The sequence below is a fragment of the Pseudophryne corroboree genome, chromosome 3 (genome assembly GCF_028390025.1).
Source record: "Pseudophryne corroboree isolate aPseCor3 chromosome 3, aPseCor3.hap2, whole genome shotgun sequence".
NCBI classification, from domain to species: Eukaryota; Metazoa; Chordata; class Amphibia; order Anura; family Myobatrachidae; genus Pseudophryne; species Pseudophryne corroboree.
In genome coordinates, this window is record NC_086446.1 from 277,882,186 (window position 1) to 277,897,504 (window position 15,319).

Sequence of the window (15,319 nt, forward strand, 5' to 3'; positions counted from 1 at the left end):
TCTGTGGCCCTTTAGTAGATGAGCACTCTGCAGCCACCACAGAAGAGACACCCTTGTCCTTGGAGACAGGGTTATCCGCTGATGCATCTGAAGATGCGATCCGGACCATTTTTCCAGCAGATCCCACTGAAAAGTTCTTGCGTGAAATCTGCCGAATGGAATCGCTTCGTAAGAAGCCACCATTTTTCCCAGGACCCTTGTGCAATGATGCACTGACACTTTTCCTGGTTTTAGGAGGTTTCTGACTAGCTCGGATAACTCCCTGGCTTTCTCCTCCGGGAGAAACACCTTTTTCTGGACTGTGTCCAGAATCATCCCTAGGAACAGCAGACGTGTCGTCGGAGACAGCTGTGATTTTGGAATATTTAGAATCCACCCGTGCTGTCGTAGAACTACTTGAGATAGTGCTACTCCGACCTCCAACTGTTCTCTGGACCTTGCCCTTATCAGGAGATCGTCCAAGTAAGGGATAATTAAGACGCCTTTTCTTTGAAAGAAGAATCATCATTTCGGCCAGTACCTTGGTAAAGACCCGGGGTGCCGTGGACAATCCAAACGGCAGCGTCTGAAACTGATAGTGACAGTTTTGTACCACGAACCTGAGGTACCCTTGGTGAGAAGGGCAAATTGGGACATGGAGGTAAGCATCCTTGATGTCCAGGGACACCATATAGTCCCCTTCTTCCTGGTTCGCTATCACTGCTCTGAGTGACTCCATCTTGATTTGAACCTTTGTATGTAAGTGTTCAAATATTTCAGATTTAGAATAGGTCTCACCGAGCCGTCTGGCTTCAGTACCACAATATAGTGTGGAATAATACCCCTTTCCTTGTTGTAGGAGGGGTACTTTGATTATCACCTGCTGGGAATACAGCTTGTGAATTGTTTCCAATACTGCCTCCCTGTCGGAGGGAGACGTTGGTAAAGCAAACTTCAGGAACCTGCGAGGGGGAGACGTCTCGAATTTCCAATCTGTACCCCTGGGATACTACTTGTAGGATCCAGGGGTCCACTTGCGAGTGAGCCCACTGCGTGCTGAAACTCTTGAGACGACCCCCCACCGCACCTGTTTGTACGGCCCCAGCGTTATGCTGAGGACTTGGCAGAAGCGGTGGAAGGCTTCTGTTCCTGGGAATGGGCTGCCTGCTGCAGTCTTCTTCCCTTACCTCTATCCCTGGGCAGATATGACTGGCCTTTTGCCCGCTTGCCCTTATGGGGACGAAAGGACTGAGGCTGAAAAGACGATGTCTTTTTCTGCTGAGATGTGACTTGGGGTAAAAAAGGTGGATTTTCCAGCTGTTGCCGTGGCCACCAGGTCCGATGGACCGACCCCAAATAACTCCTCCCCTTTATACGGCAATACTTCCATGTGCCGTTTGGAATCTGCATCACCTGACCACTGTCGTGTCCATAAACATCTTCTGGCAGATATGGACATCGCACTTACTCTTGATGCCAGAGTGCAAATATCCCTCTGTGCATCTCGCATATATAGAAATGCATCCTTTAAATGCTCTATAGTCAATAAAATACTGTCCCTGTCAAGGGTATCAATATTTCCAGTCAGGGAATCCGACCAAGCCACCCCAGCGCTGCCCATCCAGGCTGAGGCGATCGCTGGTCGCAGTATAACACCAGTATGTGTGTATATACTTTTTAGGATATTTTCCAGCCTCCTATCAGTTGGCTCCTTGAGGGCGGCCGTATCTGGAGACGGTAACGCCACTTGTTTTGATAAGCGTGTGAGCGCCTTATCCACCCTAAGGGGTGTTTCCCAACGCGCCATAACTTCTGGCGGGAAAGGGTATACCGCCCATAATTTTCTATCGGGGGAAACCCACGCATCATCACACTCTTCATTTAATTTATCTGATTCAGGAAAAACCACATGTAGTTTTTTCACACTCCACATAATACCCTTTTTTGTGGTACTTGTAGTATCAGAATTATGTAACATCTCCTTCATTGCACTTAACAAGTAACGTGTGGCCCTAAAGGAAAATACGTTTGTTTCTTCACCGTCGACACTGGAGTCAGTGTCCGTGTCTGTGTCGACCGACTGAGGTAAAAGGACGTTTTAACGCCCCTGACGGTGTTTGAGACGCCTGGACAGGTACTAATTGGTTTGCCGGCCGTCTCATGTCGTCAACCGACCTTGCAGCGTGTTGACATTATCACGTAATTCCTTAAATAAGCCATCCATTCCGGTGTCGACTCCCTAGAGAGTGACATCACCATTACAGGCAATTGCTCCGCCTCCTCACCAACATCGTCCTCATACATGTCGACACACACGTACCGACACACAGCACACACACAGGGAATGCTCTGATAGAGGACAGGACCCCACTAGCCCTTTGGGGAGACAGAGGGAGAGTTTGCCAGCACACACCAAAAACGCTATAATTATACAGGGACAACCTTTATATAAGTGTTTTTCCCTTATAGCATTTTAATATATATAGTCATATCGCCAAATAAGTGCCCCCCCTCTCTGTTTTAACCCTGTTTCTGTAGTGCAGTGCAGGGGAGAGCCTGGGAGCCTTCCCACCAGCATTTCTGTGAGGGAAAATGGCGCTGTGTGCTGAGGAGAATAGGCCCCGCCCCCTTTTCGGCGGGCTTCTTCTCCCGTTTTTCTGAGACCTGGCAGGGGTTAAATACATCCATATAGCCCCCAGGGGCTATATGTGATGTATTTTTAGCCAGAATAAGGTACTATCATTGCTGCCCAGGGCGCACCCCCCAGCGCCCTGCACCCTCAGTGACCGCTGCTATGAAGTGTGCTGACAACAATGGCGCACAGCTGCAGTGCTGTGCGCTACCTTATGAAGACTGAAAAGTCTTCTGCCGCCGGTTTCTGGACCTCTTCACTTTTCGGCATCTGCAAGGGGGTCGGCGGCGCGGCTCCGGGACGAACCCCAGGGTGAGACCTGTGTTCCGACTCCCTCTGGAGCTAATGGTGTCCAGTAGCCTAAGAAGCCAATCCATCCTGCACGCAGGTGAGTTCACTTCTCTCCCCTAAGTCCCTCGATGCAGTGAGCCTGTTGCCAGCAGGACTCACTGAAAATAAAAAAACCTAACAAAACTTTTACTCTAAGCAGCTCTTTAGGAGAGCCACCTAGATTGCACCCTTCTCGGCCGGGCACAAAAATCTAACTGAGGCTTGGAGGAGGGTCATAGGGGGAGGAGCCAGTGCACACCACCTGATCCTAAAGCTTTTACTTTTGTGCCCTGTCTTCTGCGGAGCCGCTATTCACCCTTGGTCCTGACGGAGTCCCCAGCATCCACTTAGGACGTCAGAGAAATAATAAGTAAGGAGGAATATAGTTATATGTTGGTTGAGAACCCTACAGTGGTAACAATATACCATTTGCCAAAAATCCATAAGAATCAGGATGAGCCAACCGCCCGCCCGATTGTGTCAGGAATAGAGTCTCAGACTTTGTGGATATGAATATAAAAAAATATGTTCTCCAATTGACATCTTATGTAAAAGGATTCAACATCTATTTTATAGGTTTTTGAGCAGTTTGTCTGGAAGGCAGGGGCGTTTTAAGAGAGGAGGAGGCCCGTGTTTAGCCTCCTCCGTCGTGCCCCCTCCTCTCTGCCCGGAGCGCCGTAGAGTCTGAGCACTAGATGGCTCAGACTCTACTTAGCATGCGCAGATCTCCGGGAAAAATAACTTGGTTATATATAAACGCTACATTGATGACCTTATAGTAGTGTGGGATGGGTCAGAACAATTATTTGGGGAATTTGTACAATATCTACACCAGAATGAATATAACTTGAGTTTCACTCACAATGTAGATTAAGTGGAAATTCAGTATTTGGATTTAACCCTTAGTGTGGATAAGGAGTCATTGGGTGTTGATACTTGTACTTATTTCAAGCCTGTGGATAGCAACAATTATTTAGAATACACTATAGTAGATGGAAGAAAAATCTTCCTTTCAGTTATTGAGACTTAGGAGAAATTGTAATGAAGTTGCTAAATTTGAAGAACAGGCACTTATTTCTGTTAAACGGTTTCAGGAGAAACGTTACCCTCAGACGTTAATTGATTCAGCCTTCAATAGAACAAGATCACTGGAAAGGAAGGATTTAATAAAAAATAAAATAGATATGGCCGTCGAGAGAAAACAGTTTACATGCCCATTTGTGACACAATATAATACTAAAGGGGCTGAAATTCGGAAAATATTAGATAAACATTGGCATTTGATTAAAATAGACCCTGTATTAGGAGAGAAAATTCCAATGAAACCGGAATTAGTTTTCAGGAGAGCGAAAACGCTAAAGAATTTTGTTATATACATGTTCATTTGTAACTGTGGGAAAAAATACGTCGTTAAAACTAAAAGAACACTTAAATTAAGTATTTTAGAACACTATAGAAACATTAAAAATAAACTGGATAATCATAGTGTTCCTCGCCACTTCAGAATATGTCAAAACAGTAACCCGAGTTTAATGAGATTTATGGGACTGGAACATGTTGTTCTTGATCCGAGGGGAGGCGATAGGTTAAAGTTTTTAGCTAAACGAGAAACATACTGGATACTAACTCTTAATACGTTGTTTCCCTCTGGTTTGAATGAAGGGTTTGATACTGAATGAAGGGTTTGATATTGTCCCATTTATCAAGTAATAGTTAAGGTATGAAGCTGTGTGAACCTTTAGATTTAACATGCAAGATACGAGTTAATTAACAACTAAAAAGGTAATTGAGAAATCCCTGTGTGTTATTTGTAGGTATGTGTTACCCCCGGTAAAAATGTCGGTCTGCTCGTTATTGTAAAAGTGGCTATATTTTTAGATGTGAACAATCATTTTATGGGGTTTTATATTCCATTTTTTATTGATATTATACACAAGGCTGTGATTGATTTGAGATGTAATTTAGACTAATATATATAACACAGCACGGTTCTAGACCGGAGGCATATATCAGAATACTCGTACAATATATCCTGTAATTAGTACACTCTTTCTTAACCAACGCTGTTTGTATAAAGACATGTAGAATACTCAAGAGTTTGCAAAGTCACAGGCGGCTTTACAAGGGAGACCTTGCCCTGCAGTCCCGGAGACCAGTCGCAGCTATGATTAAAAGATGGTGCCCAGCGTCTCAGTCAGGGAGTGAGGTAGAGTGTGAGGCAGCTTCAGGGCGGGAAAATCTGCAGTAGATGGCGCACTGGGTCGAGGAAGGGGCTACAGGTCAAGCTCCGGCTCCCCTATGCTGGTCCTCATCGCCGGTACTATGGAGTCTTATTAAAATGGGTGTTAGTACACCCAACCTGTACTCCTACGCCCTGGCGGTCTAGTGGAGTCCCTGCTTGGTGACAGTGTCCACGCCAGCGTCATGGTCCCTCTCCCTAGACTGCGACAGGAACGCAATTTAATGGCGGGTCCCGTCTGGGGAACCCTTTTACCTCCTCCCTGTAGCAGCTACGTGAACCAGGAGAGCATCTGCAAAAGTGTGCCTAAAGCCGGAGCGTCTCTTCCGCAAGTACTCCAGTGCCTGGAGGCGGGGTTAATAGAGGAGGCCCCAATGCATCCCGGGACAGCCTAAAGCTTTAGCCTGTTGTCTCTGGATCAAGATCCTCTCCCCCCACCCCCCCGGATGATACACAATGTATCCTGCTGCAGAAAAGGAGGATTTGGGTACTTACCGATAAATCCCTTTTTCGGAAGCCATAGGGGACACTGGCACTACTTCAAGACTGTGGGTGATTATGGTGGCTTACATGGAGCTGGCACTTTTAATAATCTAAGAGGTGTGACAGGCTCCTCCCCCTCTATCCCCATCATCCCAGTGCCTCCTACAAGGAGGCTCACTCACCCAACCGGAGCCTCAGGATGCGGCTGTCTCGGGAGGAACAGTGCCTCTCAGGTTAAGCGCTGTTCTCCTTGTGCAGCTTGACTCTGCTAGTGTGTAACCCGGACCCGACTTCTCTCATATAGGTGGCAAAGGGTTCCTGAGGCTGAGGGAACTAAGTTGCATGAATAAAAAAAGCTAAATAAATTAAATTAATGAAAGTAAATATAGACTGAGCTGGAGCTCAGTCAGCAGTGACCGGCTCCCTCGACACAATTTCAAAACTGAGGGATGATGGGGGATAGAGGGGGAGGAGCCCGTTTCACTTCCTAAGATTATTTAAAGTGCCAGCTCCCTGTAAGCCACCACCATCACCCCACAGTCTTGAAGTTGTGCCAGTGTCCCCTAGTGGCTGACAGAAAAAATTATTTTTAAGCAACAATTCGCTTATGCACTTGAAGTGCCCTTTCAACCACAGACCAAAAAAAAAGCAAAGGACAACTCAGTAAACCTTTCTTCCAGCTGTCTTTATATTACAGGGATACACGTTCTATATAGAGTGCAAGGTCATAAGAAGTCAGACAGATGCACAGTGACAACACACACCCATGACTATAACAATAGTTATACAGGTAATTTTAAAAATATCCCCAATCAAGGAAGTCAGAGATATGACATTGTTTATTGTCTCATGAGAAATTATTCAAACAAACAAAAAAGGGAGTGAAGTTAGGTAAAGGTTAAAAGAAGAGGAAGTATAGTTGTGTTATGTTGTATTTCACCTGTTCATGGGGTTGTTGATAGGTGAAGTCTATATAAAGTAAGGGTGTGTACACACGGTGAGATCTTTTCTTCCGATTCTGACTATATAGTCAGAATCGGAAGAAAAGATAGTGCAGATCGCACGGTGACAGTCACCTTGCTATCCCGATTCGATGCCGATGCGTGGCCCCGCGCGGTCGGCATCGGCAAAAAAAATAGACTCTGCAGGCAAGTCAATCTTGACTATCTCTATAGAAGAGATAGTCAAGATTGACACTTAGCCAAAATCGCACAGAACCACGATCGCAAGCACACTCATTATGTGCTTGCGATACTGGCTAAGTGCCGACCCAGCCTCTGTCGCATAGTGAGAATCGTTTAAGTCCGAATCTCACCGTGTGTACACACCCTAAGTCTGCCATAAATTCTGTGCTTCTGAATAAGTTCTAATTATCTTAATAGTCAACTGTCAGAGAAGGCAAGCAAACCATAAGGATGGGCTGTGTAGTGAAAAGTTATATGATACAGGTTGAGTATCCCATATCCAAATATTCCGAAATGTGGAATATTCCGAAATACGGAATTTTTTTTAGTGAGAGTGAGATAGTGAAACCTTTGTTTTCTGATGGCTCAATGTACACAAACTTTGTTTAATACACAAAGTTATTAAAAATATTGTTTTAAATGACCTTCAGCCGGTGTGTATATGAAACAAATGAATTGTGTGAATGTACACGCACTTTGTTTAATGCACAAAGTTATAAAAAATATTGGCTAAAATTACCTTCAGACTGTGTATATAAGGTATATATGAAACATAAATGCATTCTGTGCTTAGACTTAGCTCCCATCGCCATGATATCTCATTATGGTATGCAATTATTCTGAAATACGGAAAATAAGATTTTACTCACCGGTAAATCTATTTCTCGTAGTCCGTAGTGGATGCTGGGAACTCCGTAAGGACCATGGGGAATAGCGGGCTCCGAAGGAGGCTGGGCACTCTAGAAAGATTTATGACTACCTGGTGTGCACTGGCTCCTCCCACTATGACCCTCCTCCAAGCCTCAGTTAGGACACTGTGCCCGGACGAGCTGACATAATAAGGAAGGATTTTGAATCCCGGGTAAGACTCATACCAGCCACACCAATCACACCGTATAACTCGTGATACTATACCCAGTTAACAGTATGAATATAACTGAGCCTCTCAACAGATGGCTCAACAATAACCCTTTAGTTAGGCAATAACTATATACAAGTATTGCAGACAATCCGCACTTGGGATGGGCGCCCAGCATCCACTACGGACTACGAGAAATAGATTTACCGGTGAGTTTCCGCCCATCGGAGAATCCTTGTGGCTTCTGCCAACGCCATCCTGCTTCCTGTGCCGCCCTGTTGGTTTACATGGGCGACTGCCGTGATGTTGCCTGATTGGATCAGGACCGGCTGGTTTTGAAGCAGAGGCCTTGCCTGACTCAGGGCATTGTAAATGGCCCTCTGTTCCAGAATATTTATGTAGGGAAGTCACCTGACTTGACCAAAGTCCCTGGAAGTTTCTTCCCTGTGTGACTGCCCCCCAGCCTCAAAGGCTGGCATCCATGGTCACTAGGACCTAGTCCTGTATGTCGAACCTGCGGCCCTCTTGAAGATGGGCACTCTGCAGCCACTACAGTAGAGATACCCTGGTCCTTGGAGACAGGGTTATCAGCCTAATGCATCTGAAGATGCGACCCGGACCACTTGTCCAACAGGTCCCCCTGAAAAGTTCTTGCATGGAACCTGCCGAATGGGATTGCTTCGTAGGAAGCTAACATTTTTCCCAGGACTCGCGTGCAATGATGCACCGATAACTGTTTTGGCTTCAGGAGGTCTCTGGCTAGAGATGACAGCTCCTTGGCTTTCTCCACCGGGAGAAACACTTATTTCTGGTCTGTGTCCAGAACCATCCCCAGGAACAGTAGACGTGTCGTAGGAACCAGCTGTGACTCTGGACTGTTTAGAATCCAACCGTGCTGTTGTAGCACTTTCCAAAATAGTGCTACCCCGACTAGCAACTGCTCCTTGGACCTCGCCCTTATAAGGAGATTGTCCAAGTACGGGATAATTAAAACTCCCCTTTTTCGAAGGAGTATCATCATTCCGGCCATTACCTTGGTAACACCCTCGGTGCCATGTACAGTCCAAACGGCAGAATCTGGACTTGGTAATGGTAATCCTGTACCACAAATCTGAGGTACTCCTGACGAGGATAGTAAATAGGGACATGCAGGTAAGCATCCTTGATGTCCCGGGATACCATGTAATCCCCCTCGTCCAGGCTTGCAATAACCGCCCTGAGCGATTCCATCTTGAACTTGAATTTTTTATGCATGTGTTCAAGGATTTTAAATATAAAGAAGGGTCACACCGAACCATCCGGTTTCTGTACCCCAACCGTGTGGAATAGTAACCCCGTCCTTGTTGAAGTAGGGGCACCTTAAGTATTACCTGCTGGGAATACAGCTTATTAATTGCCTCTAGCACAGCCTCCCTGCCTGAGGGAGTTGTCTGCAAAGCATATTTGAGGAAACGGCGGGGGGAAGACATCTCGAATTCCAGCTTGTACCCCTGAAATACTACTTGAATGAAACAGGGATCCACCTGTGAGCGAGCCCACTGATCGCTGAAACTTTTGAGACGGCCCCCCACCGTACCTGGCTACACCTGTGGAGGCCCCGTGTCATGCTGTGGACTCAGAGGAAGCGAGAGAAGAATTATGATTCTGGGAACAGGCTGACTGGTGCAGCTTTTTCCCTCTTCCCTTGTCTTTGTACAGAAAGGAAGCGCCTTTGACCCGCTTGCTTTTCTGAAGCCGCAAGGACTGTACCTGATAATACAGTGCTTTCTTAGTCTGTGAGGAAAACTGAGGTAAAAATATTTCTTCCCAGCTGTTGCTGCGGATACGAGGTCCCAGAGACCATCCCCAAATAATTCCTCACCCTTATAAGGCAGAATCTCTATGCGCCTTTTAAGGGCAGCATCACCTGTCCAGTGACAGGTCTCTAATACCCTCCTGACAGAATGGACATTACATTCATTTTGGATGCCAGCCGGCAAAATATCCCTCTGTGCATCCCTCATATATAAGACGACGTCTTTAATATGTTCTCATGTTAGCAAACTAGTATGTTTGACAGGGTCACCGACCACGCTGCAGCAGCACGCTCTGCAGGTTTCAGTCTAGTACCTGAGTGTGTAAATACAGACTTCAGGATAGCCTCCTGCTTTTTATCAACAGGTACCTTCAAAGTGGCCGTTCCTAAAACGGCAGTGCCACCTATTTTGACAACCGTGTGAGCGCCTTATCCACCCTAGGGGATATCTCCCAGCGTAACTTATCCTCTGGCGGGAAAAGGTACGCCATCAGTAACTTTTTAGAAATTACCAGTTTCTTATAAGGGGGAACCCACGCTTTTCACACACTTCATTCATTCATCTGATGGGGGAACAAAACACTGCCTGCTTTTTCTCCCCAAACATAAAAACCCCATTTTTAGAGGTTAATGTCAGAAATGTGTAACACATTATTTTTATTGCCGGGATCAAGTCACGGATGTTCCTAGTGGATTGTGTATATGTCTCAACCTTGTCGACACTGGAGTCAGACTCCGTGTCGACATCTGTGTCTGCCATCTGAATGAGCGGGCGTTTTTGAGCCCCTGATGGCCTTTGAGACGCCTGGGCAGGCACGGGCTGAGAAGCCGGCTGTCCCACAGCTGTTACGTCATCCACCCTTTTATGTAAGGAGTTGACACTGTCGGTTAATACCTTTTACCTAACCATCCACTCTGGTGTCGGCCCCACAGGGGGCGACATCACATTTATCGGCATCTGCTCCGTCACTATATAAGCCTCCTCCTCAAACATGTCGACACAGCTGTACCGACACACCGCACACACACAGGGAATGCTCTGACTGAGGACAGGACCCACAAAGCCCTTTGGGGAGACAGAGAGAGAGTATGCCAGCACACACCAGAGCTCTATATAATGAGGGGATTAACACTATAACTGAGTGAATTTTCCCCCATAGCTGCTTGTATATACAATATTGCGCCTAAATTTAGTGCCCCCCCTCTCTTTTTTACCCTTTGAGCCTGAAAACTACAGGGGAGAGCCTGGGGAGCTTTCTTCCACTTGCACTGTGAAGAGAAAATGGCGCCAGTGTGTCTGAGGGAGATAGCTCCACCCCTTTTCCGCGGCCTATTCTCCCGCTTTTTTCTGGATTCTGGCAGGGGTATTTACCACATATATAGCCTCTGGGGCTATATATTGTGGTACATTTGCCAGCCAAGGTGTTTTTATTGCTGCTCAGGGCGCCCCCCCCAAGCGCCCTGCACCCTCAGTGACCGGAGTGTGAAGTGTGTATGAGGAGCAGTGGCCCACAGCTGCAGTGCTGTGCGCTACCTTGGTGAAGACTGATGTCTTCTGCCGCCGTTTTTCCGGACCTCTTCTTGCTTCTGGCTCTGTAAGGGGGACGGCGGCGCGGCTCCGGGACCGAACACCAAGGACTGGGCCTGCGGTCGATCCCTCTGGAGCTAATGGTGTCCAGTAGCCTAAGAAGCCCAATCCGGCTGCAAGCAGGCGAGTTCGCTTCTTCTCCCCTTAGTCCCTCGCTGCAGTGAGCCTGTTGCCAGCAGGTCTCACTGAAAATAAAAAACCTAAATCTATACTTTCTTTCTAAAGGCTCAGGAGAGCCCCTAGTGTGCATCCAACCTCGGCCGGGCACAAGATCTAACTGAGGCTTGGAGGTAGTCATAAATCTTTCTAGAGTGCCCAGCCTCCTTCGGAGCCCGCTATTCCCCATGGTCCTTACGGAGTTCCCAGCATCCACTAGGACGTCAGAGAAAAATCCGATATCCAAAATATCTCTGGTCCCAAGCATTTTGGATAAGGGATACTCAACCTGTATACGCACCTTTGCAAACACCTGGCCACCCCACCACCACATAATCGGCCCATTGGCAGCACTCTGAACTAACAAGTGTGTAAAAGCTATTTGCACTAGACCAGTGGTAGCCAACCCTGGTCCTCGAGAGCTACCAACAGTTCACATTTTCCAGCTCACCTAGCAGGTGCACAGATGCAGTCAATACTAACCGACACATTCTAAAAGATCCACAGTTGTATTCTGTGAGGAGACCAGGAAAACGGGAACTGTTGGTAGCTCTCGAGGACCAGGGTTGGCTACCCCTGCACTAGACCATGTATTAGACCAGTGGTTCTCACAGTTGGTCCTCAGGACCACAAACAGTGCATGTTTCCCAGGTCACCCAGCGGGTGCACAGGTGTACTCATTACTCACTGACACACTGTAAAAGACCCACAGGTGAAGCTCATTATTTCACTTGTGATTCTGTCAGGAGACCTGGAAAACATGAACTATTTGGAGTCCTGAGGACCATGTATGGGAATCTATGGAATAGTGGAAAGATGAAACAGTGTTGGAATGGGATTTGCAGACAACTGCATAGGCATGGCAAACAAAATACAGGTACACTCGATTAGAGAATGTTTGTAAGAAATTATTAGAAATAGGATGTGGATTATTTTTTGTAAATAAAGATACGTTGGTCTATTTTACCGTGTTAAATAGAAGCATGTTATTGTAAGTTTTGTTTGGATAGACAAAAAAATGTGTACATCAGCCCTTGCAGATAGGAAGAGAAACCGTGCACAATCCATACCAATGCCCAGTAACAGTATACATGCTTTGCCGATACTATGTACCAGAGATAAATCTGGAAACAAATCCAATATGGCTGCCATTAGCAGCTGTACTGTTACCTGCAAAAATACAGTCACCAGTTGCTTCAGATCTTTTATTAAGTTTCTTCCAGGAATGAGACCCCACAAGTATAGTATTTTCTTGAATAACCAGTAAGATCCCCACAATAAAACAAACACCACCATTATCTTACCTGCTCCCTACAGAGTTAGAACAGCCATTTGGAGGGATAACTCAATATTGATAAAAGTATAGCCTATCAATCACTAGGATCCAGGGACATAACTTTAACATAAAAGCCTCACACTTCATTAAGCCCACTTGGTTAAGCTCACTAAAAGGCTGAAGTGCCTTGTACGTCATACCTCATTGATGTCACTTGCTCCTAGCGAATTGAAAGTCTCAATTCCCAGGAATCCTTGATGAGTTGAGTGCATTGCAAACACTGTTGTTGCCTATTTTATAACCCACAAGGACACAGTTGTGTAAACACTACATAATGTAACAATTCTTAGGTAAATGCTCCTAGGGAGTGGCAGGCAGTAGTACAGGAGGGTAATTGTGTAGCAGACATTACCTACTGTACATCCATGAAGATTAGAGGTGACAAGTTACAGTAACTGTCATCATGTTGGTTTATTTACCCACAATATACAGGAGGTTGTAGTAAGCAATAAATAGATTGCTATATGAGTCCCTCTGCATTAGGAGTATATAAATTCCAGTCTATTGAGTGTGTGGAAATAGCTCCACATTAAAATATTATCCAGTCTCTGGTGGCGTAAAAACAGGTCTATGTTATATCCTTCTGTCTGGGAGGCCGATGAATATTTCTCACCACGCATTTCACCATCCACTCAACACCTTCGTTCAGTCCCCTCCTGCAGAACCAGACAGTAGAGAGTAATAAGACACAAAGACTACAACTTGGGAGACACTTAAAAAATGTGTTTTGGCCATAAACAAATGAAATTCCTTCTGTCATTTTTTTATTACAATTTAAAAAATAAATACAAGATGGCACTTTTTTACCAGTGCATCAGTATTCAAGATCAACAGAAAGCAAATAGGTTATTCTAGACAGAAAAAGGAATCAGACCCACGTATCAGGAATATCTCCCATGCCCCCCCGATTCTTACCCTGAGAGAGCAGAGCAGGCCTGGGTCAGACAGTCCCTCTTGCCAATCTTATTGATACAGTCACTAAATGCAGTCTTGATGTCTGGAATTGACAGACAACCCTAGGAGTAAAGAATAGTTAAATAGAGCATTACTATTATTGTTGATATATGCTCCACAATGCTGGATTTTAGCTGCCTCACAGATGCAGGATCAGGAAAACACGAGTATCCATAAACCACTTACCTGGCATAGGCTCATCATTTGCGACCACACCAGCAAGTGCATTACCTGATCTGGTCACAACTGATGCGACCCGATACATAGTATGGGCGGCTGCCGGAAGATAATCTTCCTGCAGCAGTCACTCACAGAGGGACCTCCTGGCCCCTTTGCCACCCTACACCCTCCCCCAGTGTCTACCGTGCTGACGATCACTGCTGACCGGTCAGCACGGTAGGACCTCCCACCCAGCAGCTGCACAGAGGAGCAGCATTTACAATGGGAGGGAACAGAAGGCTCTTTTGTGGGCGCACTCTTGAGAAAGGAAGTGGATAATGTATGAAAATCTAGAAAATGCTTAAGACATAACCTTTATTGACATAGTTAAAACGAAAATACCCTTCCCAAAGATCTATGAGACAAATTGAAAATTTGCGAAAATATTAAAATTGTTCTGGTCTCTTTATTTCAAAGAGTATTTGGAAAGGTTGTAGACATTGAATTGTCATACCCCCATTTCCCCTGACCAGTACAGGGTTTCTGTATTGATGGAACCGGGGGTTGGTCAAAACACAGTTTCTATAATGGAAGTCAAAATAAGTAAACTATGAATAACTAGAATGGTAATCAGCGGTCACCACTCTAGGGTGACACTGTCCTGGCCTCTGTTATAAAAGAAACTGAATATTGGCTCATATAAAGGAGAAACCTCCTCACAACAAAAATAATCACACTGAAAAATAACATAAGTGATTAGGGAAAAGAATTAACTATGAATCTCCCAAAATAGAATGTTGCTATCTGTGGCATAAATCCACAAGATAGTGGGGGCTTACGAATCTCCAATCAGTCAGAAAACCAGGGAAGCCAAACAGGTGTTTTAGAATAATGCCATGATAGGACTGTGTGGACGGAGTCCCCCGCAGAAAATGCGTTTCACTCTTGTGGAAGTGAACAAGCCCCACACAGTCCCTAATCACTTTTGTTATTTTTCAGTGTGATTATTTTTGTTGTGAGGGGGTTTCTCCTTTATATGAACCAATATTCAGTTTCTTTTATAACAGAGGCCAGGACAGTGTCACCATTACTATTATTATCTTTTACACATATACATTAATTGATTGGCATCAATATTTCTTTTGATTGATTATTTCCTCTTGTAAACACTTACATTTTTTTGGCAGTATATTTTTTATTTTTTCTTTCAATATAGGGACAACCTTTTTATGTCCTTTCAGTTGTTCTGTCATGCTCTCAGCATGATCATAACCTTGTCCTGTGAAACTTATTTACAAAGCCCCATATCACCTATACTACATAACTGATATATGGTGCCTTTATTTGTGTGTTCTACCTAATACTGTGAGAACCTGTTTATATTATATCATATAGAATTTTTATTGTGTCACGGGACATATCATCTGTATAAGATTCTCATGGATGTGTTATAATAAGATTTTCAATCACAACAGTATTTAAGGGTGAGGCACCAGGGAATCTTTTGCCATTATTATTGGAAGATCTAGTTTTCAGAAAATACTCTTTGCGTAGTAGCAAAATCCTTGTATTATCTTGCCAAAGCTATTAGCCTAATATATCGTTACCAAACTAAAATTCTTTAC

General features: G+C 45.1%; 1 protein-coding gene across 5 annotated transcripts in view; it reads right to left on the bottom strand.

Annotated features, from left to right (window-relative positions):
* Nucleotides 1-6,327: 6,327 nt before the first annotated feature.
* ARFRP1 (ADP ribosylation factor related protein 1) overlaps nucleotides 6,328-15,319 on the bottom strand; it is a 64,008-nt gene continuing 55,016 nt past the window's right edge. For all 5 annotated transcript variants that reach the window (XM_063959163.1, XM_063959162.1, XM_063959164.1 and 2 more), the window contains 2 exons: nucleotides 13,497-13,597; nucleotides 6,328-13,237 (listed from right to left, as the gene is read on the bottom strand). In XM_063959163.1, coding sequence (XP_063815233.1) covers nucleotides 13,150-13,237; nucleotides 13,497-13,597 — 189 coding nt within the window. In that variant the 3' untranslated portion in view covers nucleotides 6,328-13,149. The remainder of the gene's footprint in view (nucleotides 13,238-13,496; nucleotides 13,598-15,319) is intronic.